This window comes from Epithele typhae (assembly GCF_022376455.1).
Source record: "Epithele typhae strain CBS 203.58 chromosome Unknown BXZ73scaffold_36, whole genome shotgun sequence".
Taxonomy (NCBI): Eukaryota; Fungi; Basidiomycota; class Agaricomycetes; order Polyporales; family Epitheliaceae; genus Epithele; species Epithele typhae.
Genome location: NW_025954227.1, coordinates 128711 through 156323, shown reverse-complemented (window position 1 = coordinate 156323; position 27613 = coordinate 128711). Strand labels below are relative to the sequence as shown.

Here is a 27613-nt window from a genome sequence, read left to right as displayed (position 1 = left end):
AACCTTAAGGCAGGCGCTACAATGGCTCGACCCCTTTTGTCTTCTTCTCCTGTGGACTTTACAAGTCAATCCAGGTCGTTGTCAGGCAACCTTTGGTTATCCACGTGTACTCGATGTTCCATGGCGCCGCAGAGAAAAAACGCTAACGACGCTTTTGTTTCTACAGAGCGTTCTCAAAAGGGCCATTTTTGCGATTCCCACCACGTCGAAGATCTCCCGGGCCTCTACGCTAGACTCATAGACGAGCGTCTGTGCGATAGTCGTCGCATCCCACCACCATGTCTTCCCGCGACGGCACATTCGCAGGCGGAGACCCGAACGTCGTCCGCTGCGTCAACTGCTCACGTCAGCCCATGGCGAGCGAGCGATTCCAGCGATGCGGTGGTGCCTGTCTCATGAAACCCCGTTACTGTGGTCGCGAGTGCCAAAAAGCCCACTGGAAAGCCCACAAGTACGTCATCACCAATCCGTACTATTTCATTCACCAATCGTCGTCTAGATATGTATGCAAGTCGGACGCGGTCGCCGCGGTACGGTCGCCCGAACAGCTTGCGGACGAGGCGACGGTGAACAAGTTGATGACGCAATTCATCGAGTCGCAGCAGTGGGCGCTCAAGACGATCACCATGGCCTCCGCCTTCCTCCACTACGGACCTGGATTCGCGGCCGAGTTCGAGGGCCGGTTCATCGACTTCAAGGTTTCCTTCTCCAGCGCTGTTCCTCTGCCCGTGTCCTCTTTCCCGCTCAGGTCCAGCGACAGCCTCTCCTCCTCTTCCCAGCCCACATCGCCTTCGAAGCCCACCACCCCCACCAAAGCTGCTGCTCCTGGAAGGCCCCCGACCTCGCCCCCATCCCCCAGCCGGCCCGACCCCGCGGGTGCGTTCGAAGTCGTCGGCGTGCGCTTCCCGCCGTTCGACGACTGGCCGCTGCCGACCAAGTCCGCGGCGTCGAAGCGCGCGCACGTCGAGGAGCACCTCCGCGCAGCGCGCATCGAGTTCACGGCGGACGTCCCGGGGTTCGACGCGCGCACGGACACCGTCTTCCTCGTCGTGCTCTCGCTCGACCGCGGGATCATGCAGTCGATGGTCACCATCCCCGTCTTCCGCGCGAGCTTCCTCCGGCACGACCTCGGCGGGCCCGGGGAGCACTCGCACGAGGAGCGGCACGCGATCGTCGAGGACATCCGCAACATTGCGTTGTGGAGTCTCGAGGCGGGCCTGTCGTTCCGCCATCGGAAGGACGGGCTGGTGTACCCTGGCAAGCTGAGTAGGGTGAAGAAGAAGTGGGTGTGGGAGCCGCTGTTTGACAATTGGGACGTGTACATGAGCGGACGGGCGGCGTGTGGGCGGCTTCCGGGCTTTGAGAACCTGCGGTCGAGGGTGCCGCCTGACGAGCTGATGAGGCTCAGTCGGTGTTTCTGATGCTACGGTTGGTACGAAAACTTCGCTCCGCCGCGGACTCACTTGGGAGCAGATCTGTGGCATTCAGAATTGTAATATTCCATGTGTTGAGCAGACACCAATATCCATATTGTAACAGTACTTATTCTAGTTACGTCCGTGACTCACATGTGTTCGCGACGCACGCGCGAGCCTCTGACAAGAAGATACACAATCACATGGTGCCCGCGCTTGTCAATGCCCGGAACAGCTGAAGACAGAGGTCGAGAATGCTCCTTGCAAAACAAGGTCTGACTAGGGGAGACTAGAATTGCTCGAGAACTGTTGGCCATTGATCCATTTGAGTTCCGAACGCGTTTGGGTCAAGCCCGGCGCCGGTCACGCGCGCAATCACATGCGCACTCCACGCCACGTGTGTTCCCGATATTTAACTCTTCGATGCTGTGCCTGACAGCCGTTTCACGCGTGCCGTCACGCCGAAGACTTTCTCTCCTCCTCCCCTGTCTGCTAATTGCTTCCTCGGTGTCCTCGGAATACCATCCTCCATCACAGATGGACAACTTCGAGAAGGACGGCGCGTCGCCACCGACAGCCATCGACACGCCTGCGTCGTACTATTATGGCGACGACGCGACACGGCTTCCTCCGATCCCCGAAGACCTCGAAGAGCACCTCCGCGCGAAAGGCGTTCGGCGCTCGGCGCTCGGACAAGTGGCGGACGCCGTGGAGGATGAGTTTGACCACCGCCGGCGGACGATGGGCGGCGTCGACCAATTCTGGCTCGTCTTGTCCGACGTCACCGACTTCAACCCCGTTCGCTCGGCTTCCTCCGACGTCAGCCCGGCCTTTCAGCTGACATCGTTTCTGCTTCTTGCAGGAGTGCACGTCCATCGAGACGCTGCGCGGGATCGTCACCGAGGAGGATGTCATCGAAGTCCGCTGCTCTCCGCTTTCTCCGAGGGCCGGCCACGCTGATCGAGATTGACAGCAACATAAGGAACTGGTGGACAAGTTCCCGCGCCTGCGCCAGAAGGTCGACGGCCTCGGTCGCCTCTGGCATGGCGCCGTCTTCGTCGACGACCCCGACTACGACCCCCGCAACCATGTCTTCCGCTGCTCCCTCCCCGCTCCCGCTGGCAAGGTCGAGCTCGATGACCTCGTGAGTGTGCTCCACGCTGCGCACTGCGGGGGCACGAGGCTCAACGTGTTTACATGCAGATCGGCGACGTGTTGTCGCGTGGGTGGGACCTCACGCGTCCTCTCTGGGATGTTACACTCATCGACAACTACCACGATGGCGAGCAGGTTGTCTCCGTGCTGGTGACGAGAGCGTGAGACGTTCATCCACTTTCTCTGTTGGACGCGACTCACCCATACATCGTTTCCAGTCACCATACACTGTCGGACGGCCAAGGTATACAGAGCGCCCTCTTGCATGCATATCTACGCAGCTGACACCCTGCAGGATTCGTCATCAGCCAGCTCTACCTCACATCCTACTTCGACGACTTCGCAAAGCAAGTCAGGACCGGCCTCGACAAGTTCCGCAAGGCCAAGCGTGGCCTTCTCCCTCCCTCCGAATACAAACCCGCTCTCAAACCACTCGATCCGTTCGCCGCTAGCGCCATCTTCGGCCCTTTCATCCACCTCTTCCTCGCTATTCTCTTCTGGCTCACGTCGGTCTGGCAAGCCATCCTGTCCTCCCAGATTTGGAGTAACTATGAGGCCGCCCGGACCATCATCTTCTTCCTCCTCACCTTCTGGCGCACCGAGAAGCTTTATCCCGAATTCCCCAGCGGCTACTCACACTCCTCGGGGTCGAACACACACAAGCGCGAATATGCAGGGTCTCGCATCTTCAGTCTCCAAGACATCAAGGCCATTCAGCAGGCGTTCTCCGGTCCCCGTCCTGGCGCGGCCGTGGCGGGCGTCCCGCGCGAGCGTCGTCAGAATGCGGTGCGCGGCAAGGGCCACGTCACGCTCAACGATGTCATATGTGCAGTCATGGCGGACGTCGTCGCGGGCATGGTGGCGGACAAGCCGGAGCCGAGCAGCGTCCTGGGCAGGGTCAGACGGGCGGTCAACCGGATCTTCCCTCCTCGATTGAGCTTCATGATGTGCGTATGCTGCGTCCATGTGGTGTTGTGCGTTTTACTTACGCGCTGGTGTGTCTCCGAAGCCCGGTGAGCATTCGCAAGCCCGGCGACCTGTCGATGCGCAACCTCTCCACGATGTCTATCGTCAACCTGCCACCACCGCCGGTGCGTGCACTCAATACCGACGCAACCGTGCGCGAACTCCACGCGCACATACACCGCTGTCGCTACGAGCTCGCGCTCTTCAAACACTCGTCGTGGCCCAAGTTTTGGTTCCGCCTCATCGAGCTCTGCGCCCAAACGCCCATCCTATTCCCCCTCTCATGGTTCCGCCGAGTCCACGACGCGTCAAATCCGTTCACGCGACTGTTCCGAGCCGCGCTCATTGAACCCATCATCACGACCCTCCTCGAATCTCGTACGTTTGGTCCTTCACTCCTTCTCATTCTACAGTTTACTGACATCTCTCTTTACATCACTGGTAGCTGTCGCTGTGCTCACCAAGTACGTGACAGACCGCTCTCGTTCATGTGTTGACATTCACACCGCTCTTCCCCACCTAGCATACCTGGTCCGACGAAACCGATCACGACGAGTAACGTCGAGATAGCGACCTGGCACGCGCTCCCGCCGCAAGCCGGCGCCGGGACATTGGCCATCGGCGTACTCTCGTACGCGGGCGGCGTCTCGCTTGCGATCGCGGGAGACCGCATCCCTGGTGGGGAGGGTGTCGCGCGGGAGCTTTGTGCGCGGTTCGAGGGGCGGTTCGCGCTATACGTGGAGCGGGCGCGGGAGGTTCTGGAGAGGCAAGATTGAGGGCGATGTAGTATGCGGGATCTCTCTGCTGATCTATCTGGTAAGCCTGTGGACACTGGACAGCGGTTCGCCAGAACGCATTCTGGACCAGAGCTTACAGTAACCACGTTCCCTTGCATTCTCAGCTGTTTTGACGTTACTACGATACACGTGCTCGGCAGTTACTTACTTTATTTATCGGTGTAATAGCAGCGGCGCCGGTCCGTTATTGGACTAGGCTGTGCGGGTCGGCCGCCCGAAGCGCTGAAACCACGTAAGGCGCTAAATCCCACAACCTTTACTGGTTTCAAACCCCGCCAAATATATGTGTAGTCTAAATTTCTCAAAGGCCCAGCTCTACATGTACCAGCACCCTGACGGAGAAAAGGTTGACTTGCGCCTCCACTATCTCCCTCGCGCAGAATATGGTCCGCGATGCTCTCGCGACACGACATCTGCGTTCTCGGGCCCATGCAAGCTACGTGTCATGTCAATCATTCGGACACGTGAAGCGGGGAATCGGACTCCCGGGTGTGGCTCTTGGCTTGACGTTCATCATGGTCGCCGACGGAGGAAAGCACTGATCATACCGCGTAAACGTAGGTCCACTCTTCAAATTTAAACCGCACCGTTGAACAAGTTTCCTTCTATCCGGACTTCCATTACGATGCGACGGATCCCAGCAGCCCGTCTTCCCGCCGATTTCGTCCACCATCATCAGCCTGCTCCAGACAGCACTCATGGAGGGTGCAGTGGGCTCTGCGAGAGAATAGCACCCCTCCCGGCCGTCCACCGTCCCGGTTCTCCCCCACATCCTCACTGTCACTACGATGCGGCCAGCACTCTGCGCGGCCGCCCTCACGCCCCTTTTTCTGTTTCTGGGACCCGCATTCGCGCAACCTTCATTTTCTCCGGCGAGCATCCCCCTCGCGGTGCGGTCCCCATACCTCAACATGTGGCACGCGGCTGCGAACGGGTCTCAGCCTCTCAATAACGCCTGGCCGACGTTCTGGTCGCAGACTGTGAGTGCCTCTCTTCCCCTATCTTCGTTTCGCGCGCGCTGACGCGGCCACAGGGCCCCGACTGGGGCTGGAGAGGGCAGATCAGGATCGACGGCGCGGTGTATACATGGCTCGGGGCGGACAGCAGCGGGAGCGTGGTTCCGAACGTGGTCAGCACCGAGGTAACCCCCACGAGGAGCGTGTTCGTGATGCAGGCGGGGCCGATGAACCTCACAGTCACGTTCTTGTCGCCTGTTGAGGTGCGTTTCGATTTTTTTTGGAAGCCTGAGTGGGGATCTTACGTGTTCTTGTGTCGGATGGGTTACAGCCATCGGATTGGGTCAAGCAGTCTCTCCCGTTTTCGTACCTCGCGATAGAAGCGAGCACCCTCGACAGCAAGCCGCATTCTGTCCAGGTGTATTCGGCTATCACCGGAGGTGGTCAGTGCTTGGTCCTTTACTCTTGGTCACGATACTCACGTTCGTTCAGAATGGCTGTCAGGCAATGCGTCAGCTCCGGCGAATTGGACGTCCACGTCGTCCGGAAGTAGCGTCTATCACGGGTTCAGCCTGATCAGTCCTCAGCCATTCGTGGAGCAGAACGACCGCGCGCTGGACGGAACGGTGTACTTTGCCGCACCCTCCGTCAGTGCATCTCTCGCTGTGTCTGTGTCCATCGAGCGAGAAGCTCACCAGCTGTCCCCGTTGCCAGGTTCCTAGTCTCACATGGCAGTTGGATCAAGCCGCGGCGGTGAACGCAAGTTTCCATTCTCTGGGACATCTACCGAACACCCACGCCACCGGCCCCCTCTCATTCCCTTTGTACGCTCGCCCTACAGCCCAGTAGAAGTCACCTCACACCTTTGACAGGGATGACCTGGTTTCGGCCTTTTCCTTCGACCTCGGCAGCATCATCTCGACCCCCGAGCCCGTGTCGTGGACAGTGGGCTACGTCCGCGACCCCACGATCCAGTACACGACCTCGTCCGGGGCAGTCCAAGAGCGCGTGCCGTACTACACCACCGTGTACCCCGACATCTCCAACGCGGTACGTACCTCGAGCCACCCCCCTCCGCACTCTCACGCTCACTCCCGCCGCCGCCAGATCGACGCGCTGACGACCGACTTCCCCGCCGCGCTCAAGCGCGCGATCGCGCTCGACACCAAGATCGCCGCAGACGCCGGTGAGGCGGTCTCGCCCGAGTACGCGCAGCTCGTCGCGCTGGGCACGCGCCAGGCGCTCGCGAGCGTGGACATCACCGTCGCGCGCGGCGACGGCGGCGCGGCGGACGTGATGGCGTTCATGAAGGACGTCGGGACCTCTGGGTGCGTGCCCTCTGCCTTTTGAGCGCGCGGGAGGGCTGATGCGCGTGCACGGTCCAGCCGCGTGAACCCGGTGGAGGGAATCTACGCGGCATTCCCGGCGTTCTTGTATCTGAACGCGTCGCTGGCGGGGGCCTTGCTCGCCCCGTTGCTCGAATCGCAGTCGAAGATGGACGGAGCGCCGTACGCCGTCCAAGACCTTGGTGGGTGCTGATTGTCTTGAGCCCTAGAGATATTGACCCCGAGGTTAGGGGCGCAGTATCCCGTCGCTCCTGGAGGGCGAGGCGCGGCAGTACAGGGCGTGGAACGTAGGCGGTCATGACTCGAAAGTACTGTATTGGGATCTGACGTCATTCCCCAGAGTCGGGCAATATGCTGATCATGATGCTTGCGCACGCGCGGATCTCTGGCTCTGGTTCTCTGCTTGCGCAACACTACAATCTGACCAAGCAGTGGGCCGACTATCTCATTGGCACTACGTTATTCCCCAATCACCAGTGCGTTTCTCCGTAAACGGCGCGTGCCGCTCTGATCTTGTCCCTTAGGTCCTCCGCCGGGGACGGCGACAGCAATGCGAACATGACTAACCTCGCGATCAAAGGCATCATCGGAGTAAAAGCCATGGCGGACATCAGTCGCGTGTTTGGTGCAAGCGCAGATGCGTCGTATTACGACGTGAGTTTCGTTTCTCGCGGAACCCATCCGCGCGCTCTGAACGAATCGCAGGCATTCGCATCGACTCTCTTCAACACGTGGAGCGCCAACGCGGTTTCGAGCAGTTCTGATCAGCATCTGCTCGGAATATACGGGATGCCCGACTCTTGGTCGCTGATGTACAATCTCTACGCCGATCGTTTGGCCGGGACAAACCTGGTTCCTCAGTCGGTACGTCTAGAACCATTTCTGTTTACACGTTCCTTCCGTTGATTTTGTGTTCAAGATGTTGGATGCACAAACCTCATACTACAAATTTCTCTTGCAAAGCGCCGGTATGTGCCTTCTGCTGGACGCCCTTTCCGGAATATTGAGAATTTCCATCAGCTGGAACATACGGCTTACCCATAAGTTCCGACATGAACGACGTCTGCAGCCTGCGTGAGTACCCTACGTTGCAGCATGCCGCACGCCGCACGCTACATGCTTTTCTGACACCTGTCACAGCTTGGTTGCTCTTCGCCTCTGCCACGGTCTCTCAAAGCGATACGTCCACGAGGGACACCATGATAGCTGGCGCCTGGAAACGAGCGGGATATAATGGGGCCCAAGGCGCGATGGCGGAGTACTATCAGTGTTCATCTGGGAACCTGTCTATCGGCGCGGGGGGGTGCGTCGCTATCATTTTGAGACACCAGGAACCTATTTGACTGAATCGCTACAGTCCAGCGGTCGGTGCAGTGTACTCCCATCTCGCTCTGAGGTGAGTATCGAGCATAGCTTAATCCACACATGTGCGAGATTCCGATAGTTATGTTGCGCCCCAGTCTAAGCAACACCACTATCCACGTGCCCTTCAATGGCTCTGACGGATCAGTGTCAACCCATTCTGGTCTTTCCGATGATACAGGCCATCGCTTTCCACCCGGTGCCATCATAGGCGGCGTAATCGGAGTCTTCTTCGCACTTCTCCTCGCCGGCGCCGGTGCATGGTTCTATACTCATCGCGGCCAACCACGCCGTACCACTCGCCACAAATTCAAGCTCCCTCGTAGTCTCCATCTCACCAATCGTTTGTTCCCACACGGCTCCGTCGTCAGCCCCCCCTCCGAACATTCCTTGGAAGTGAAAGCCTCTCTCGAACCATCCAGACCAATGAGCGCTACTGCAATGAGCCTCCTGGTCGTCTCCTCGCCCTCGTCCCAAGTGGGTTCCGGGAGATGGGCATCACCCTCAGCGAGTTCGTACGATCTCACGCGCGACTTGCCGCCGACACCTACCAGCCCTCTCTTCACGGTGCAGAATTTCCCAGCGCTGCCTACCACGCCCGTATCTCTTTCGCATCCGGTTACACCTCTGTCGTTTCCATCACCGCCCCCGGCGCTTCCCCTCACTACACTCTCCTCTCCTGAGCCCATTCCTCCTCTGGAACCCACTTCCACCATCGTTCCGGCTGAGGATCTACAAGAAATGAAGGAGTCTGTATCAGAGGTTGCAATCCCTGCCATCTCCTCTCAGACCATCCTTGTCGAGGCCACAGACATCACTCCTTCAATCATTTATGCGCAGGACCTCAGAGCTTCTTCTTCTACTGCTCCACCCGACGCCACCCCTCCTGTTCTCCCAGCAGATGCCGACCCTCCCGGTGCATCCGCGTCCGACCCCACCACTCCCCCGGGGCTCCACGACAAGCAGCTCCCGTCTGCACACCCGACGCCGTCCGGCGAAGCGTCCGGAGCACCGCGGCTCCGCACCCACCACCTCCCCAGGCGGTCTGTCCCCGCGCTGCCCGACCTCGGCTTCGACGACGACGACGCGATCGCGGGATCGTCGCCGTGGGCTGCGGAGATCGAGAGCCTGCGGACGCAGCTGCAGCAGCTCCGCGAGGAGCGGCTCCCGCCTGGGCCGCCGCCCCAGTACGCGGAATGAATTCGAAGTCTGGACTTTGGACTCCGGACGGAGGAGCCGGGGGTTGGGAGGGTGATACCCTGTATCTATATCGCGGGTGGTGCGTGTTTTGGACGGCTGTTGTGCTTAATTATTCGCCGTAGAAGTAAATGTAGTCAAGAATCCCGGGCGCTGCTCCAACACTCACTCACACTTAGGTCACTTTTGACGTCGTAGGCTGTAGATCCCTAGTAAGCCAATCTGAACACGTACTCGTGATTGCAGCTGTGCGTGGCGTCCTGCATACACTTGTTTGCGCTCAGACCTGTAATTTCCTTTTGCTACGCAGGTGCTGAGCAATCTCCGCCGACACCTTCCCCGAGCTTCTCCGCGAGCACCTCCGATAGTGCAGCCTGACGATATGGCGGGCGACGGGTTTAGATTCGGAGGGACATGCACCGGTTCTGCGGCCAGGTGATGCGCATCGATGTGGACGGCGAATTACGGATGTTCTGTCATCTTGATGCGGCCCTTGTCCGGCCGGTGGTGGTTGAGTTGACACCAGCATGGGAACGCTCAGTCAGCAAAACGCTCGGCGCTTCTCCCATCACGCGCGCCTCATCCATTTTGCCCATGTACCACCACCTGAGGACAACGTAACCCCGGTGCGGTTGGAGTGAGTAAAGGAAAGGCACTTGCCAACTGGAAAACACGCTTGCGGCGGCAGCCCGGACTTTGTACCCCTGGGTTGCGCTCCGGTAAGTTTGTTCAATGGTTCGCTGCGTACTGCGGGTCCGCATGGCGTCTCACGCGTGTAGCATTGACACTTGGTTCTACTAGGTCTGCTTCTGATGAGAGCGGCATGACGTCTACTTCAAATATAAGGGCCGCGGTTTGGAAATGGTCGTATAAGAACAGCATCGTCTGAAACCTGACCTGGCCAACCCACCGAACCCTCCAAGTCCCACCTCGAACGGCTACACCCACCACTCATCAACTCCTCGTCGCCACAATGGTCCTCAAGCTCGCCGGCTACCCCTTCTCGACCTGCTTCCAGCGCGTCAAGCTCGTCCTCGAGGAGCTTGACGTGCCGTACACCTTCATCCTCGTCGACATGTCCAAGGGTGCGCACAAGGCACCCGAGTTCACCACGCTCCAGCCGTTCGGGCAAGTGCCGTACATCGATGACGACGGTTTCGTGCTCTTCGAGTCCCGCGCCATCTGCCGCTACCTCGCGCTCAAGTATGGCGGCGTCGAGAAGGGCCTGATGCCTTCGCCTGGCGACTCCCTTGAGAAGACGGCGCTCTTCGAGCGCGCGGTGAGCATCGAGGTGACGAGCTTCGACCCGCCCGTGAGCGCGGTCTCGGTCGAGAATATTGTGAAGCCGTGAGTTTATACCTTCTGTGGGATTAGATGTTGAGGACTGGACTGATGGGCTATTGGATGCCTTAGGATACGCGATCAGAAGACCGATAAGGAGGCCGTGGCGCGCTTCACGAAGACCATCGAGGAGAAGCTCGCGGCCTACGAGGTCCTCCTCGGCAAGACCAGGTTCCTCGCCGGTGACGTGCGTCTTCTGCTCGAGTCCGCTGCCATCGTCCTTTCTGACCGCGTCGCATCGCTCAGAACGTTACGCTTGCCGATCTGTTCCACCTGCCGTATGGCGCGCTCCTCGAGAAGCAGGGCATCGACTTCCTCGTCAACCCGACCAAGTTCCCCAACGTCGCCCGCTGGTGGAAGGAGATCGAGGCCCGCCCGGCTTGGCAGAAGATCAAGTCTCAGTGAGCGCTGCCGCTCTGCATGGAATGCCGTCTTCTACCGCGCTAAAGTTGGCGAATGTGACTCGTCGTGTGTGCTCCATATAAATATGTCGAATGGTACCTTCCGAGCGCGCTTTCGAGCTTCTGAACATGAAATCAGGGACTGGGCCGGCCCCGGCCGGCGCCTGCCCGTGACTCGCCCCTCTCTCCTCAAGGCGGGCGCATATATAGCATCACTCACAGTCCTCCTCGTTTGTGTGAATTTCCCCTTATCCGCGCGCCCTACACGACCTCCACTCTCCACGATGGTCCTCAAGCTCGCCGGCTTCCCGATGTCGACCTGCACGCAGCGCGTGCGCATCGTGCTCGAGCACCTCTCCATCCCCTACACCTTCGTCCCCGTCGACATGTCCAAAGGCGAACACAAGTCTGCCGCGTTCCTCGCGCACCAGCCCTTCGGACAGGTGCCGTACATCGTCGACGACGACGGCACGGAGCTGTTCGAGTCGCGCGCGATCGCGCGGGACCTCGCGCTCGCGCTCGGCGGGCTCGGGAGCGTGCTCCCCGCGCAGAGCGACCGCCGGGGGACGGCGCTGTTCGAGCGCGCGGTGAGCATAGAGACGACGAGCTTCGACCCGAACGCAACGGGGGTGGTGGTCGAGAGGTTCTTGAAGCCGTGCGTACTCTGGAAGGTTCTATGCGGGGTTCAGGGGGTAACGGGGCTGATGGGTTGTGTGTGCGCTTTTAGCAAATTGTTTGGGCAACCGACGAACGAAGCGGAGGCAGCGCGATTTGTAGAGACCCTGGAGAGTAAGCTCGCGGTGTACGAGGTGCTCCTTGGCAAGACCAAGTACCTTGGCGGCGATGTGAGTAACTTTGGTTGATTTGCGACCGGGACTGGAATCCGCTCACACTGGTTTATCGCGTGCGGGACTGCAGGAGCTCACTCTCGCGGACATGTTCCATCTTCCGATGGGCTCACGCCTCCCGTTAGTGGGCGTTGACTTCTTGGAGAACACGGAGAAGTTCCCGAACGTCGCGCGCTGGTGGAAGGATGTGAGCGCACTGCCCGCATGGGTCAAGGTCCAAGAGCTCTCCACACTGCCTGCGTAGTAGTGTCGCCTGTACGAGTAAACAGGCCCGGGTGTACGAGTAAACGAGCTTGGGTGACATACCACCCTCTTCGTTGAACGCTTGTGCTGTTTGCTTTTTCAGATCACTTTTTCGTTGTACGAGACACCTATCCTCCCAATCTGATCTCGGAGCTACATGCTCGCGCACCGCTCCTCGAACAACTTCACAGCGCGCTCACAATCATCCATGATCCCGCTCCTCAGCGCCCAATCACTCATCCCATATATCTTCTCCGCGACGGCCGCAAGGCGCCCCGCCGCGAACCCGCCCGCCGCGCTCTCCTCGACCGTCACGCCCTCCCAGCCCGCGCGTCGGAGCTGGTACGTCTCCGTGGTCTCGTCGGACGCGCGCTGGACGGCGTGCGCGAACGGGCGCCGAACCGTGTCGTACGCCGCGAGCGCGGCGGGGAGTGTGCGCGCGGTGACGGAAGGGTGGGCGAGGACTTCGGACAACACGAAGCCGTCCTGCGTGAAGCCGGTTAGCGTCCCAAGCGCGCGAGATGTAGAATGGGGATGGGAAAGCGAACCTCGATCGCTTGGCCTGCGCCCGCGGCTTGGAAGGGCATCATGGCATGGGCCTGCGCATATGGAACGCGTGAATTCCTGACAATGAATGAGAATACAGGGAAGAACGCGGAGACGTACCGCGTCTCCGACGATCGCGACTCTTCCGTGAGCATACGTCGGGAGCTCCCGTGTTTTATGGATGGCCCAGAGGATCGGCGAGTTCAGACCCTGAAATCGGACAGTACATGAGTGGACATGTGCAGTAATTTAGCAGCGTATCGACGCGCACCTTCATGATCCTCAGGATAAGCGGGTCCCACTTCTCGAAATTCGCGTACGCCTCTTCGACAGTGGCGGGCCGAGACCATTCGCCATCATACAGGGTGCCTGCGTCATCCGAAGTGCCAACGAACGCAGCGAGATTGAACATCTTCCCGCCCATGACGGGGTAGCTGACAACAATCTGTGCACACACTAAACCCAATGCGCTCGGAGACGGCGCAAGTTGCTCGGCGGACCTTATTCTTCCCGAGACGCTGTGCGCGAAGATGGAACATCAGCACAGGCGCAGCCTGAGTTTGGTCAAAAAGGGCGCACAATCGTCATCTTGCTGACGTCTTCCACGTCCTCCGCTGGAACCCTCTCCGCCGGGATCAAGCCACGATAAGCCACGAGCCCCGACCAGACGGGTTCCGCGACTTTGCGAAGCTCTTGCGCGCGATCGAGGCTCGTCTTCTCCGCCTCGCCCGCGAGCCGCTCGTACATCGCGCGGCGCACGGCCGAGCGGATCCCGTCGCTGCCGACGAGGAGGTCGCAAGCCGCCGTCGTCCCGTCCCTGAAGTGCAGAGTGATCGGCTCGCCGAGCGACGCCGGCTCGTCGTACGAAACTAGCCTCTTGGAGTATTGGATGACGGAGTCGATGTCATTGAGGTGGTTGACGATGACCTTCTGCACGTCCCCGCGGTGGAACGTCCGCACTGGGGCCGATCGGCATCAAAATCGTCTCTCGATGATCGCACTGGAAGCACACGGTAGCGCGAGCACTCACTCTTGGGTACGCTGGTGTAAAACTCAACCCCGCCCGCGGGCTCGTCCGCCTTGACGTGGCGCATCGGCACCACTGCGACGCGCGATGATCGTCAGCGATTTGGCCGCGGCGGAGTAAAATATTTCCGCACTCGCAGAGTTCCCCGCACCGGTCACGGCGAGCAACTCGTCCTCGAGCCCGAGCGCGCGCAGCACGTCCCACACGCGCGCGACCATCCCGATCCCAGCCCCGACGGTCGAGAGCGCCGCGGTGGATTCGTAGATCGTGATGGTGTGTTGGGAGCAGCGTTGCTGGAGCGCGAGGGCGAGGACGAGGCCGCCCATGCCAGCACCACTAGAGCGTGGTCAGCCGAAGTGTTATCAGTGCGGAAGGAATATGCTGTGGGCTGACACGATAGCCACACGCATGCCGTTCGTCTCCGCTGGTTTGGTAGCCACTTGCATCTTGCACTTGAAGGTGAGGCCTCAGGTACCGCGGAAAGAAATCGGTGAGGGGTCGACTCAAAGGGTGTTCGGGCCCCAGTCTTGATGGTAGTCCCTTTTTACATCCGAGTCGGAGTTGGCAAAGCCAGCGGCTTGACATGATCATTTCAGTGATAGGCAAACACACGTGATTCTGGTGTAAGTTCAATTTCCTCGCAATGAACGAACAGCTGCCTCTCGGATTTCCACTTGCGTCTGCCGTTCGCTGCCACAAGATAGGGAGATGCGCCTTGATGGGCAAAAAACCCGTCCCCCGGGTATTGTAAAATGACCTGGATCATCTATGCTTGGTCTCGTCACGTCCCAGACGCTCTGTACCACGCCGTGAGAAACCCTCCCCCGCTCGTCTCGTGTCGCGAGCAAGCGGTAACAGGTCGAAGGGTAGACACAGAAGTGCAGATAGACGGAAAGAACGGACGGACGGAGGGCCTGCAACCTGAATCGTTGAGGATTGTGGCCGGAAGAGATGCGCGGTGTGATGTCGGCTGATTAAGCTGATAAGATCGGCCCTCGGGGCTCGAGGGGGAGGACCTAATGCGAAGAGATCATTGGATTTGGGTTGACTGAGTTGCAGGCTGTTGCAGGGCTCAACGAAGAGTACGCACTGGGCTAGATCAGAGCCTTCCTCGTCTTTGCTGTGTTTGCGTCTGATGTGCCACACGCTCGGCCGCGGCGGGGCCTGACGACTGATGCGCCGGGCCTGGCGGCCTGACGTGTTCGCAGCCCGCAGCGCGATGGCCCAGGATTAGACTCGCAAACCAGTCGGTCGGGATTCTCCTCACCTTTCTCCCGATCGGGGGGATATCTATGTGGCGTGATGGGAACAGCGGAGTTCGAAAGGCAAGGAGAATCCCATACCGACTGGTCAAACTGGTCGCCCGTTTGGCAGGACCGCTCAAAAAGGAAGTCGTACCTGAAGGACTTAGAAAAATCGCGCTTTCAGCACTCTGCAGACATCTTGGTGCGCGGGCGCCTCCCCGCAACTCACCCGCGCGCCATGTCCGCACGCTCTGGTTACTCCTGCGCGCTGCACTGGCATTCACAATCTGTGTAGGTGAGTTGATGCACATGTATATAGGGTGCTAATAGTGCTCCTCAATGTTCACAGACTGTGACGGAAGGCTCTTCCTTGTTGGCAAACGTGACGTCTCTTGCTGCAGCAACGGCGATGACAGTAGTAGATCCACGCTCCCCATTGCTGTCGTTCAAGTACGCACTATCGTCGTGGGTGTTGCGTGAGAACGCGCTTGCGCTGCAGCTCTTCGTACACACCCACGATCTCCCGGTGCTCATCCGACCCTACCTTGTACTCCGTCACCTCCGCGACGACCTTCAAAGCCCCACTGTCCTTCAGGCGCCGCTGCAGCTCCTTGCTCTGCTCGTCCTCCGGCATGTCGTACAGGAACGCAGCCGCGATCCCCGTCGCGAGGTTCTCCGTCGGGAGCCCGTACCCACGCGCCATCTCGTACGGGCCCAAGAGCCTGTCCGCGCGCGCGAGCTTCCCGAGCGGCTCGCGCCCGACATGCGCAACTTCGTCATCCCGCACGGGCGCGTTGGCGAAGCGGCCGAAGACACGCTCGACGTACGTGCGGTGCTCGCGCGGGTCGAACCCGTGCTTGCGGACGAGCGCCGCGCTGGCCTCGCGCTTGAGCGCGCCCCGCACGGGCGCGTCCGCGTCCGCGACGGTGGTGTCGATCGTCGCGAGGAGCTTGAGCGCGCCGAGGTGGGCGGCGAGCGCGTGCCCGCGGTTGGGCGTGAAGAGCTGCGCGCAGGACGCACACAAGTCGTCGCGCGGACCTCAGTGGCTCTCATTGACGTGACCAAGAGGCCGCACCCCACTCAAGATCAGCATACCCGCATACTGCGATGACTTTCCTCGGCGGCACCTCGTCATCCTGTCATCCCCATGGCTGGACATCCCCATGGTGCTTATACCCTCAGCCCTCCAGGCGGACACCCGCTCGAATCCAACACTCCACGCACGCCATGTACCATAGCAATGATTTCACTACGATGTACATTGACTGTCCCGAGATTTTCATGCTCAATCCCCACCCGATTCTGCACCCCTTGCCTCCTCCACCCCTTCAAGCAGCCGCCACCAGCGCGTTAGCACCCGGCTCTGACATCGAAAACGGTGATGCAGACCCGCAATTTACTCACAGCTGGTTTAGAATGTACAATTACAACTAGTTACAACAACCTGCACACCGGAGGGAGTGGACTGGAAGGATGTGTACAGGGGAGCTACCGCATCTCCAGAGGCCAAAACGCGCGATTTTTCTAAGTCCTTCAGGTACGACTTCCTTTTTGAGCGGTCCTGCCAAACGGGCGACCAGTTTGACCAGCCGGTCGGTGAACCGACCGCCGAAGGCGTGGCGGAGTTTGAACCGACCGGCTGGATGATCGAGCCTAGCCCAGGATGGCCCCGTGCCAGGTCCTGTCCTACGTGTGCAGAGGACGGAAGTGACGGAGGGTCCTTGTGGGACGGGTTTGCCTTCGTGATTTTGAAACGCGATCCGCAGAGAGAGCAGGAAGCGCGGCCTGGGGGTGCACTGGGGCCTGCGCGTGACTTCGCATCCCGAACACTTGAATGCAATAACGATGCCTGAGAGAACCCCTCACTGGCAACTTGGCGGGGCACGATTGTCGGAGACCCTATAAAAATCCCAGTATCAGTGCCGGAAAAATGCGCGAGCAGATGGTCATGCGGTACGATGAAATAAACTGGCGTTCTCTGCCGGCCTTTAAGTGGCCGTGATGTTAGTGCAGGACACCATTCGTCACGGGTCTTGTTTCGTGAATGATATTCAGAGTGCACGCGTTTGATTTTCGTTGTTCTCTGTCATACGAATCTCACGTGCAGTCTTCGCTGGTCTGCAGTCATGTACTGAAGTGCTTGCGACACGTTTCTGGTATGCATATATACGGCCCGAAAAGTCATCCGCGTAAGCATGGGTGTTGCCTCAACGAAAGACACCCGTATTATGGTCAAAAAGAAGAGAATGTCTCGCGCTTGGGATCCACAGCAGTGCATACAAGTGTATGCAAGTCCTCCGCGCCATAAGACGCAATCCCGAGACCGGATGACTCACCGACACCCACAAAACCCCGCAAGTCCTCAGCCACGTTGTAGCAACCCTAGCTCAAGCCAGATCTTGCAAGATGCCGACGTCATAGTTTCTCAGTCTGGTTGCGCGATCACCTGAGTTCACGCGAAGGCCGAAGATGAGAACGGCACGACGGTCACCCAAGAAAATTCCTGGGCGTTGTAATGTCAAAAGCAGTGAGAACAACCTCGAATGAACAAGACCGACCTCCATATCCGTGAGTGAACAGTGGTCGTTGATGATGCGAAAGTCGGCGGGGATTCGGCATTAGATACGATGGGGCAAGTCAAACCAAGGAGGGCCAAGGAAGTATCTGGTTCAGCTCGTCGCGGTTGGATCGTCTGGAAGTTGAACCCACCAAGCTCACGCTTTGGAATACCCTGATCGGTCGAGAGATCTGCCGGTGTGAATTATTTGTCATCTGGTCATCGGAGCCACGTCATGGCTTGGATCTCGCAATCACATTTGCATAAGCGCCAGCTTCTCCGCTGTCGAAACTTCAAGCTGATCCTGCTTTTGGTCAAACATGTCGACTATAGATTTGCCGGGTGTCAATGCTTTAAACACTTCCAGAAGGTCTCTCGAGGGGTGAGTCATTCTGCGGACGGTGATGCATTCAACGGTTGGCCTGAACCATTCTGCCCTGCAATCTCCAGACGTCCTCGATCGCTGACGTTCCGTCCTTCTCTGGCCTGCTTATTGAGAACGATCCCGTGATCAACCTTCTTACTCTCCCGAGCGTCGGCTCGAGCAACAGGGTGCGCGTGTGGTCTCTGGTCATGGTCCTTTGTGTGAGCTTCCGCCCGTTTCTGGTACAGACGCCCGTTCAACGTTCGAACATTCAACCTTGAGCAGCCGTGCCGCACCATCAAACCAGTTCACCGCCGCCCTCTCAACTGAACCGTTCGCCACCCCACAAATCGTGATCGTGACCACGACCGACATATATAAGGCCCATCGAGCACCATCGATAGCAGCACCTTCCTCACCTCTCACACACACTCTCGCACCTCCCTCTACACACAGCTATGGTCCTCAAGCTCTACGGCAACCCCCACTCGACGTGCACGAACCGCGTCCAAACCGTGCTCGAGGAGCTCTCCGTTCCCTACGAGCTCGTCGCCATCGACTTCAGCAAGGGCGAGCACAAGGCGCCCGAGTTCACCGCAGTGCAGCCGTTCGGCCAGGTCCCCTACCTCGATGACGACGGCTTCAAGATTTTCGAGTCGCGCGCCATCTGCCGCTACATCGCGCTCAAGCACGGCGGCGTCGAGAAGGGCCTGATCCCCGCGACGAGCGATCTCCAGAAGACGGCGCTGTTCGAGCAGGCGGCGAGCATCGAGGTCTCCAACTTTGACCCGAGCGCAAGCGCGGTTACGTTTGAGAACGTGTTCAAGCCGTGAGTGTTATTTCTTTGCTTTGCGTACGCGCGTGCGGGGGCGGTACGGTTGTTGCGAGGGTTAGCCGACAGGGACTGAATTCGGGCTTTCAGGATGTTTGGTCTCACCACGGACCCCGAGGCGGTCAAGAAGCTCACCACGACGCTCGACGGCAAGCTCGCGGCCTACAACGTCCTCCTCGGCAAGACCAAGTACCTCGCTGGCGATGTACGTTCTATGCTTACCTTCTCCGAGCCTCAGGCGCTGACTGGTCCACGCAGGAGGTCACGCTCGCGGACCTCTTCCACCTTCCGTACGGCGCGATGCTCAAGGCGCAGAGTATCGACTTCCTCGAGAGCGGCAAATACCCGAACGTCGCGCGCTGGTGGGCGGACCTCAGCTCGCGCTCGTCGTGGAAGAAGGTTAAGGGCCTCTAAGCCCCCAGAAGGATTACCATGTATATGTATTTGTAGCGCATGAAATGCGATGTCTGGACGACCGATCTCTGGTCGCGCCTTTTGATCACCTTGTCGTTCGTTTCGTTTCGGGCTCCACGCGGGCTGAGGACGAGTTTCCTGGGATAAACGTAGATCAACGTTTTTATGAGTTTTGAGAATACTATACGCGCAGTATGACATGCAGATCATGGAGCCTTCGAAGTTCGAACAATACATCGGAATCGCTGAAAAGAGGTAGGAGTGCAATCGGCGTGTTCGGCCCGGCACCGAGTAGGTGACGGTCGTAGTGACCAGGATCACGTTGTTCGTGACGCCTCGCGTTGAGGCATGGGAAACGGAAGGACGGTGAGGTCAGCGGATGTATCTTTCATTTTCCTCCACACTCCACCGTGCGCCCGAATCGCTCCATTTGGTGCCCCCGACGATGAAGGCCCCCACGCCCCTCACGTGTCTCTGCCGCGATCTCCTCTTTCACGCACCCCCGCGTGGCCTAAGCGGGCCAAGAACCGCAAGAACGCGTATTTCGAGCCCAAAAGCTGCCGGCGAAAGCTCGCTATGAAACCGGAGGTCCGGATGGATAATGTGGAAGGTCAGATGATGGCGCACGTACGTGAAGGAGAGAAGGAACATCCTGCGAGCAGGCAGTATAAATGCGTCGAGGAGGGCGTGGGTGTGGGCCATCCCACAGACACTCCCTCAAAACTACCCGGCAGGATGCTTCGCTTCGCAGTCGCCGCAGTGCTCTCATATGCTCTCGCGCTCTCGGTGTTCGCGGCGGGGCCCACCCCGAACCAGATCAAGAACCTCGTCACCTTTGGAGACTCGTACACGGATATCGTGAGTCCACTCCTCTCAGCCCGATTTCACTCCCAAGCATACCGCACATACCGACCTCTTTCCCGCGTGTCAGGATACCCATGCAGACGGCGGGATCATGTGGCCCGTCTTCGCCGCGCAAGACGGGAACCTCGCCCTCTTCCCGTTCGCCAAGTCCGGCGCGACGTGCAGCAACAAGCTCACCCCGCGCGTCTTCCCGGGCGTGTTCGACGACGAGCTCCCCGCATACTTTGCCGCGAAGGCGAACGGTTCGCTCGGGCGGCTCTCCCCTGCGGAGACCATGTACACGCTCTGGATCGGGACGAACGACGTTGGGGCCGGCACGCTGCTCACCGGGCAAGCGAACCCTGGCGTCACTGTGGTCGACACGACGGCGTGCGCGGTGAACTGGGTCAGCGCGTTGTACAAGTCGGGCGCAAGGAACTTCATCTTCCAAAACGTGAGCGTCGCGTCCTTCTCTGCGCTGTCTCTTCCTTTGCGTGCGTGGAGAAACACGCCGGCCGTTGACGCGATCCCACTCACAGATGATCCCACTTGAGACGACGATCCTCTACGCCGCAGACTCGTATCCGAACCGCTTCTGGACCGCGGAGCGTAACACGACCGAGTGGAGCGTCTTCATGCGCGAGCTCACCACCTCGGGCAACGCCATCGCGAAACTCATGCTCCAGGCCCTCGCGCCCACCCTCCCAGGTGCCCACATCGGTGAGCCCCCTCCCTCCCCCACTCTTTCTCCCCTGCGTTCCCGGCGCTCACGCATTTGTGATCCAGGCCTCTTCGACTCGCACACGCTCTTTGCGCAGATGTTCGCGCAGCCGCAGCGCTTCCTGAACGGCACCGCGCCGCTCAACGTCACCGGCTGCGCGCACTCGTGCGTCTTCGCGCCGAACGAGCGCACGAGCGACCCGGGCGTGTGCACCGACGCCGTCGGCACCGACCAGGACAGCTTCCTCTGGTGCGTGTCCTCGCCTCAGTTCTCTTCTCGTCGTGTGCGCTAGCAGAGCTGACGGTCGGGGGTGTGTGTAGGTTCGACGAGCTCCACCCGTCGGTGCAGGCGGAGCGGGTCGTGGCGAAGCTTATAGCTGCAGCGATCCACAGGCAGCCGGAGGCGGACGAGTTTATTACGTGGCTGTCGTGAACTTGCGTACGAATCCGAGGATGGTTATACAAAAGCTGTTTGTTTGTTACCAGAACTTCGTACAGGCTGCGTTGCAGTGATCCTTTGATCCTTCAACCATAGCGCTTTAAAATCATCGTCGTTATATCTGGTCGTGGAGTAGGGTGATACGCTGTGAAAGCTCGGGGTCGCACTCTGGGATACACAGTAAACCAGGACGATTTGAGGGGAAAAAATGACGAGAGTGGGATTCGAACCCACGCCCTTTCGGACCAGATCGCAGGGCTTGAATCCCGTTTCCTTAGTCTGGCGCCTTAGACCGCTCGGCCATCTCGCCTTGTAGATATATAAAAAACGTAAATACATATGTTGTGGTCAAGTTATTGACCAGGGTCTATGGGGGCGCGCGAGTTGTTCGGCCACAGCGCGCGCGCACGCGCGCGCCTCTCAAGCGTCGGCCACTCCTCTCACTAGCTTTGTCGGCCACGGTCTTGGCTTGCCACAAGCCCCCCTTCTATAGTAGTACGCTTTGTCTCTCTTCTACGTATATAAAGCCTCAGTTCTCGTGTCTTGTCCCCTCACCCTGTCTCTCTCCCGCGTGCTCGTTCGTCCCTCGACAGCGAGTACTTCCTCATTTTCGCTGCATCACGGCTCCGCGCCGTAAGAAACCTCTTCGCGGCCCTGACGGTCGCTTCCTCGCATCTACCTCCTCTCCCGATATCCATCCCGATCTCGACATGGCCGGTGGCACCGAGTCCAACTCCCGCTCTGGCACACCCCCGCCGGGCGAGCAGAATCCCAGTGACCAGCACAACACTGCAATGCTCACGCCGGCGCAGCTCATGGCTGCTATGACAGCAGCATTCGCAGCGATGTCCGCTGGGGGCGCTTTTCCTGGTGCCTCTGCAACGCCCGCTGCCCAAATCACTGCGGCATCGTTCCCGTCGTTTGTACCTCCCGCAACAAGCACTACGAACAGCGCTGGTACGTCGTTACTTGACCTATTCCCCAACGTCGAGGCAAGCGTGCTCCTCGACATCGCGCGCCACGAATTTAAGCCCATGGACCTCTCGAAGCTGGACTCCCGCTACCGCGACAAGGCTCCTCGGGCGTTCGATTTCGACGGCACTGGCGCCTTCGTCGTCCGCGAAGCCTCCGTGAAAGACTATCCCAACTTCCACGCGCTCTACAGTCCCCTTTCTACCTACTTCGACATCCTCGCCGCCTTCGTTGCCTCTGGAAACGACGCTGCGACACTGCTCCACGTTGTCCGCGCTTCCTCAGCCTATCTGCGCAGACTCGAAGAGTACAACGAGAAGTACCACTGGCCCGCGGTTCTTGCCTATCACATGGACTTCCATTTCCGACGCCGCCGCGAGATGACTCGCGGCATCTTCTCCGGCTGGGATTCAGTCGATGACACACTCAAAAGCGACCATCTGCACGGTCAAGAGCGCCCCCGCGTCATGCGTGGCGCACAGCCGGCCAAATCCTCCTCAGCGTCGTCCTCCGCTGGACAGTCACCCGAAGTGTGTCGCCTTTTCAACAAAGGCAGCTGTGCCTCTCCTTGCCGCTACAAACGCGTCCATAAGTGCACTAGCTGCAACTCTACCGATCACGGGCAGTCGGCATGCACAAAAACCGGCGCAGCTCCTGGCGCAGCTACCTGAAGCCCTGGCAGGGCTAGCGGCCCCTCTGCCGCTCCGTCGTCCGTCGCTAGCTCTCGCCTCACGGACGGCCAACTCGTTTCCTCCCACTCATCTCCGAAGTTATCTCCATTACCAGCTCTCCCTTATGCTACTCTCTTCCCACCAGGACCACCTCCTCCCCTCCGACCCAATACGGACCCACGCGCCAATTCTGTGCATCTCCGTACCAGCGAGGAGTCTGTCCCCGTGCAGTCTTCCCTTCACCGCCCCGCATGGGAGTTTTACCTCTCCGAATACCCGGATCGCCACTTTGTAGACTCACTACTTCACATAATCGATTATGGTGCCAGTCTTGGTTTCACGGGTGACCGCAAACCGCAAGCGTGCCGCAATCTCCGCTCCGCCCTCGAGCATCCTGCCACAGTTGATGCCGATATCGAAGCCCTCTTGCTTCGCAACCGGATCCATGGCCCCTTCTCGTCGCCACCATTCAAGGACTTCCGCAGCTCCCCTCTTGGCGTTGTCTCACGCCCCCGCAACCCAGCAAAACTACGTGTCATCCACCACCTCTCCTGGCCTCCCGGCGACTCAGTCAATGATGGCATCACCGACTCCGAGAGTCACATTACCTATGAATCTTTTGACTCCGCTGTCTCCGAGATTCGCCGCCTTGGCCCCGGCACTCTGCTAGCCAAGCTTGACCTCAAGGATGCGTTCCGGCACATCCCTGTCCGACACCAGGATTGGCCACTACTCGGCTGTCACTGGAGCAACAAATTCTACTACAACGTAGTCCTCGCTTTCGGCGCGAAGACTGCCCCCTACATCTTCAATCTATTTGCGGAAGCCCTCCACTGGATCATTGTTCGCCACATCCCAGCTTCTCTCAGACATTATCTTGACGACTTCTTACCCATCTTCCCGCCTTCCACTCCCCTCCCTCTCGCAAACAGCGCAACTGAATGGACTATCGCTCTAGGCGAACAACTCGGCCTACAGTTCCAGCTCTCTAAGACCGTCTTCCCATGCACGGAGCTCGAGTTCCTGGGGCTCGAACTCGACACCATGGCCATGGAGGCTCGAATGCCTCCCGATAAGCTTATCTGGCTAGGGGATCAACTCACCGCATGGCATGCGCGCCACACTTGCCGTCTTCGGGAACTCCAAGCCCTTATCGGCTTCCTTCAATTCGCTGCGCAAGTCGTTCCGCACGGACGCGCATTCATCCGGCGCCTGATCGAATTCTCCACATCATTTCCCTCCCACTTCGCTACCCGCCACATCCCCGCGTATGCTCGAGCCGACATCCATTGGTGGTGCACCTTCTACTCCAGATGGAACGGAGTACGCCTCATCACACCTCCACGGACAACCCTCCACGTTTTCACGGATGCAAGCGGAACCAAAGGCATTGGGGGTGTCTTCCAATCCTACTGGTTCGCTTCTCGAGTGCCTCGGCGATTCCGAAAACGGGATATCCAGTTCAAGGAGATCTTTGCCGCTCTTCAGGCTACACTGCGCTGGGGACATCTCTGGGCTGGCCATCATGTTGTCTTCCACATCGACAATGAGGCCATCGTACGCGCGATTGAAACCGACCGGAACAGATCGCGCGCAACAATGACGGTCCTCCGAACCCTTCTCATGATAGCCGCTTGCCTCGACTTCACCTTCTCCTCCGTCTGGCTCTCATCTGCCGATAACGCGCTCGCTGACGCAGCTTCCCGCTTCCAGTACACCCGCCTGTTCCAACTCTCACCTCACCTGCCGCGGAAACCCTCCTCTCCAATCCCCCAACTCACTGGTTTGAAACGCATTCTCAATACTCCCGCACAGTCGCCTTTTACCTCTGGCACGGACTTGCCTCCAGCACCCGGAAGACGTACAGCACTGGCCAAAAGTCCTTCATCAACTTCTTGCATCTCCATCCCAACCTACTTGCCCCCGACTCCCACGGCGCATTCCTCCCAGCATCTCAAGCCGCAATCATGGAGTGGATCGCTTCTCTCGGACAGCGCGGGCTTCAACCCAAGACCATTAAACCCTACCTCTCCGCTGTTCGTTCCCTCCACGTTGACGCAGACCTCCCCTTCACGGCTTGCGAGTCCCCCGTTGTCCAGCGCCTCATCCGCGGTATCAAGCGCTACCATGGGGAACGCGATCGCAATCCCAAATTCCCCATCACCATCGATATCCTTCGACGGCTCTGTGCGGGGCTCGACCCCCTTCCCCCTCTGTAGCCGTCGGTAACGGCGGTACGACCCCGTCATGTTGCCGTCGGTAACGGCCATACGAGCTCGTACGAGCTCCGGTCGTGTAGACCATCGGTAACGGTCGTACGAGCTCCGGTAGTGTAGCTGTCGGTAACGGTCGTACGAGCGGTGGTGGAGAAGTAATATACAATGCCAAATGTATCATTCTGGCTGTCGTTTGCGTGCTTTGAGGTCCTCTAGTGTGCTACATACGCGCAAGAACATCCCGCAGCCCCTGGGAAGCCAATACCGGGCTGATATAGCAGGGGATGCTGGTTCCGGTAGTGGCACGTCCCACTGCCTACATTGCGCCCTACTGCACCGTACGTTTCGGTAATGCGTTCGCTACGTTCCCCTGGGTCATACGAGCTCGGAACAGTCGTTTTTATCACCGTGCGTGCTGTGGTTGGAGCGGGGCATTGAAAACACTGCCCAGACTCGTACGAGCCTGTAGCCGTCTGTCACGGTCGTACGAGGCACCTCCGGTGTGCACCCGGAATATTGCGGTAATGGATTCGGCAGATGCGCGTTACTGTACCGAACGCAGCGCACTCAATTTCGTTGCGATGCGTGCCATGGTTGGCCTGGGGTAACAAAAACGCTGCCCAGGCTCGTACGAGCCTGTAGCCGTCTGTCACGGTCGTACGAGGCACCTCCGGTGTGCACCTGTAATATTGCGGTAACGGATTCGGCATATGCGCGCGAGTGCACTGAACGTAACGCATCAAATTCCATTGCTGTGCATATCGTGGTTACAGAGGGAGGGTCAGAACAGTGCTCAGGCTCGTACGAGCCTGTACCCTGTCTCAGACGGTCGTACGAGTACCTCCGGGAGAGCGGACACCCGGAAATCTCGGCAATGCATGGCGTGCATTGCCGAAGGTTACCGGAACGCAGCAAACCTTATTTCGTCGCTTTGCGCACTGTAGTTAAGGTGGGAGAGTCGAAACAGTGTGCAGGCTCGTACGAGCCTGTACCCTGTGTGAGACGGTCGTACGAGTTGTTCCCTGGTGAACCTCGTTTTTTTTGGTAATGCTTTCGGTAGATGCGCACGGATACGCTGAGAATAGCGAACTCAATTTCATTGCTGTACCTGGTGTAGTTAAGGAGGTATTGTCGAAACAGTGTGCAGACTCGTACGAGTCTGTACCCCGTCTGGAACGGTCGTACGAGGTGCTCCTGGTGGGTATCAAAAATTTCCGGTAATGCATGCAATACATTGCCGGAGATCACTGGAACACAGCGCACTTTGTTTTATTGCTGTGCGTGGCATGGTCAAGGTGGCGGAATTGAAACACTACAAAAGCTCGTACGAGCTTGTACTCCGTCTGAGACGGTCGTACGAGTTGTCCCCCGGTGAACCTCGTTTTTTTCGGTAATGCGTTCGGTAGATGCGCACGGGTGTGCCGAGAATAGCGCACTTGATTTTAGTGCTGTATATGCTCTGGTTGTGGCAGCGGAGTTCAAACAGTGCAAACACTTGTACAAGGTGTCCTCCAGTAAACACCCACTTTTTCCGGCAGTGCATTCATTGCCGAGATTCCGGCAGTCCCTCCATTACCGAGATTCCGGCAGTCCCTCCATTACCGAGATTCCAGCAGTCCCTCCATTACCGAGATTCCGGCAGTCCCTCCATTACTGAGTGTTTGGTCATCTGTGTGTATTACCACTCTCACAACCGAGGTTTTGACCACCTGTGCATATTACCGCTCTCACTGCCGAGTTTTTGATTGCCTGTATTCATTACCGAGTTTTTTGCACCCATTGCCGAGTTTTTGATCACCGGTATCAATCAGCAGTCCTCATTACCGAGTTTTTGACTGCCTGAATCCATCACCGAGTTTTTGGTCACCTCCGGACTTCAATGCCGAGTTTTTGACCACCGGTATCCATTGCTTGTCCTCATTACCGAGTTTTTGGACACCTCCAGCCTTCAATGCCGAGTTTTTATTACTGAGGTCTGTAATCCCGGTGCTCACTGCCAGTGCTCTTGCTGACCTCTGGCCTTCAATGCCGAGGTTTGAATACCGAGATTGGTAATCCCGGTGCTCACTGTTGGTCCTCTGGCCTTCAATACCGAGTTTTTGTTACCGAGGTCGGCAATTGTGCTACCAGTGGTGCTCACTGTCTCAAACAGCGAGCTCACTGTCAGACACAGTGAGCTCAACATGTTACCCATCTCTGTATCTGTCCCTCATTTTTTTGGAATGCACCTCTGCATCACATCTGAATGTATTGCAGCACATTACAGCATATTTATATGAGTTGGTCTGCCTGTACTGAACACCTTCTACCTGAGAAGTCACCCTTCACAGCAGCATGTGTAGATGTTATTTCACCTCGCTGTTTTTTGGATCAGGGAGGAGCATGCAAGAGCTGTGGGTTTGCAAATTTGGAGGGCAGTAGCTGCAAAAGTGAGAGAACAGTGTGGTATGATATTTTAAAATGACATACCACACACAGAAATGGGATGGGAGTGTATCACATTCCGAACACCTGGATATATTTATAGACGATATTATGAATGCAATGCAGAAGAGAGCGCACAGAAATCAGGATTTCCGGTGAAGATACAAGATATGTGTGGAAAGTGGAAGTTCTGAGAAAACACGACATGCATAAGTTTATGTGCAGACATGATATCAACATGCTGTTTGCTGCATCACAATTGGGTACTATTGGGGTGCTCAGATCGGAATTTCCAAGCTTATCGGTGATGAGATGTA

General features: G+C 58.4%; 9 protein-coding genes and 1 non-coding gene across 10 annotated transcripts; 7 read left to right on the top strand and 3 right to left on the bottom strand.

The window, feature by feature from the left end:
* Window positions 1-278: 278 nt before the first annotated feature.
* BXZ73DRAFT_102964 (uncharacterized protein) lies at window positions 279-1421 on the top strand (the record flags this gene model as incomplete). Its single annotated transcript, XM_048015426.1, has 1 exon — window positions 279-1421. One exon carries the CDS (start codon window positions 279-281, stop codon window positions 1419-1421), a length of 1143 nt encoding a protein of 380 aa, XP_047876243.1.
* A 531-nt stretch (window positions 1422-1952) lies between these two features.
* On the top strand, window positions 1953-4312 carry BXZ73DRAFT_49567 (wax ester synthase-like acyl-CoA acyltransferase domain-containing protein; the record flags this gene model as incomplete). Its single annotated transcript, XM_048020271.1, has 9 exons — window positions 1953-2234; window positions 2281-2334; window positions 2389-2559; window positions 2619-2731; window positions 2789-2814; window positions 2866-3517; window positions 3580-3914; window positions 3982-4000; window positions 4060-4312. The coding sequence occupies 9 exons, from the start codon at window positions 1953-1955 to the stop codon at window positions 4310-4312; spliced, it is 1905 nt and encodes a 634-aa protein (XP_047876242.1).
* Window positions 4313-5121: 809 nt separating this feature from the next.
* Window positions 5122-8035, top strand: BXZ73DRAFT_49533 (uncharacterized protein; the record flags this gene model as incomplete). Its single annotated transcript, XM_048020266.1, has 15 exons — window positions 5122-5313; window positions 5367-5552; window positions 5621-5729; window positions 5782-5936; window positions 6004-6113; window positions 6162-6339; window positions 6397-6617; window positions 6675-6817; window positions 6866-6922; window positions 6976-7111; window positions 7160-7289; window positions 7341-7536; window positions 7644-7709; window positions 7776-7938; window positions 7993-8035. The coding sequence occupies 15 exons, from the start codon at window positions 5122-5124 to the stop codon at window positions 8033-8035; spliced, it is 2085 nt and encodes a 694-aa protein (XP_047876241.1).
* A 2132-nt stretch (window positions 8036-10167) lies between these two features.
* On the top strand, window positions 10168-10940 carry BXZ73DRAFT_102961 (glutathione S-transferase; the record flags this gene model as incomplete). Its single annotated transcript, XM_048015425.1, has 3 exons — window positions 10168-10541; window positions 10608-10722; window positions 10782-10940. The coding sequence occupies 3 exons, from the start codon at window positions 10168-10170 to the stop codon at window positions 10938-10940; spliced, it is 648 nt and encodes a 215-aa protein (XP_047876240.1).
* A 965-nt stretch (window positions 10941-11905) lies between these two features.
* On the bottom strand, window positions 11906-13926 carry BXZ73DRAFT_90951 (FAD/NAD(P)-binding domain-containing protein; the record flags this gene model as incomplete). The annotated part of the gene is made up of 8 exons (XM_048025812.1): window positions 11906-11958; window positions 12228-12513; window positions 12576-12626; window positions 12694-12783; window positions 12845-13018; window positions 13074-13091; window positions 13153-13532; window positions 13674-13926. The coding sequence occupies 8 exons, from the start codon at window positions 13924-13926 to the stop codon at window positions 11906-11908; spliced, it is 1305 nt and encodes a 434-aa protein (XP_047876239.1).
* A 4297-nt stretch (window positions 13927-18223) lies between these two features.
* On the top strand, window positions 18224-19011 carry BXZ73DRAFT_49552 (glutathione S-transferase C-terminal-like protein; the record flags this gene model as incomplete). The annotated part of the gene is made up of 3 exons (XM_048020268.1): window positions 18224-18594; window positions 18688-18802; window positions 18856-19011. The coding sequence occupies 3 exons, from the start codon at window positions 18224-18226 to the stop codon at window positions 19009-19011; spliced, it is 642 nt and encodes a 213-aa protein (XP_047876238.1).
* A 735-nt stretch (window positions 19012-19746) lies between these two features.
* BXZ73DRAFT_49450 (GDSL lipase/acylhydrolase) lies at window positions 19747-21007 on the top strand (the record flags this gene model as incomplete). The annotated part of the gene is made up of 5 exons (XM_048020254.1): window positions 19747-19869; window positions 19943-20308; window positions 20394-20574; window positions 20641-20824; window positions 20896-21007. 5 exons carry the CDS (start codon window positions 19747-19749, stop codon window positions 21005-21007), a joined length of 966 nt encoding a protein of 321 aa, XP_047876237.1.
* Window positions 21008-21222: 215 nt separating this feature from the next.
* Window positions 21223-21323, bottom strand: BXZ73DRAFT_t137. The gene has a single exon. It is a non-coding gene; the product is annotated as a tRNA-Leu (tRNA).
* A 535-nt stretch (window positions 21324-21858) lies between these two features.
* BXZ73DRAFT_90948 (uncharacterized protein) lies at window positions 21859-22656 on the top strand (the record flags this gene model as incomplete). The annotated part of the gene is made up of 1 exon (XM_048025811.1): window positions 21859-22656. One exon carries the CDS (start codon window positions 21859-21861, stop codon window positions 22654-22656), a length of 798 nt encoding a protein of 265 aa, XP_047876236.1.
* A 4036-nt stretch (window positions 22657-26692) lies between these two features.
* Window positions 26693-27066, bottom strand: BXZ73DRAFT_78780 (uncharacterized protein; the record flags this gene model as incomplete). The annotated part of the gene is made up of 2 exons (XM_048022935.1): window positions 26693-26847; window positions 26886-27066. 2 exons carry the CDS (start codon window positions 27064-27066, stop codon window positions 26693-26695), a joined length of 336 nt encoding a protein of 111 aa, XP_047876235.1.
* Window positions 27067-27613: the final 547 nt, after the last annotated feature.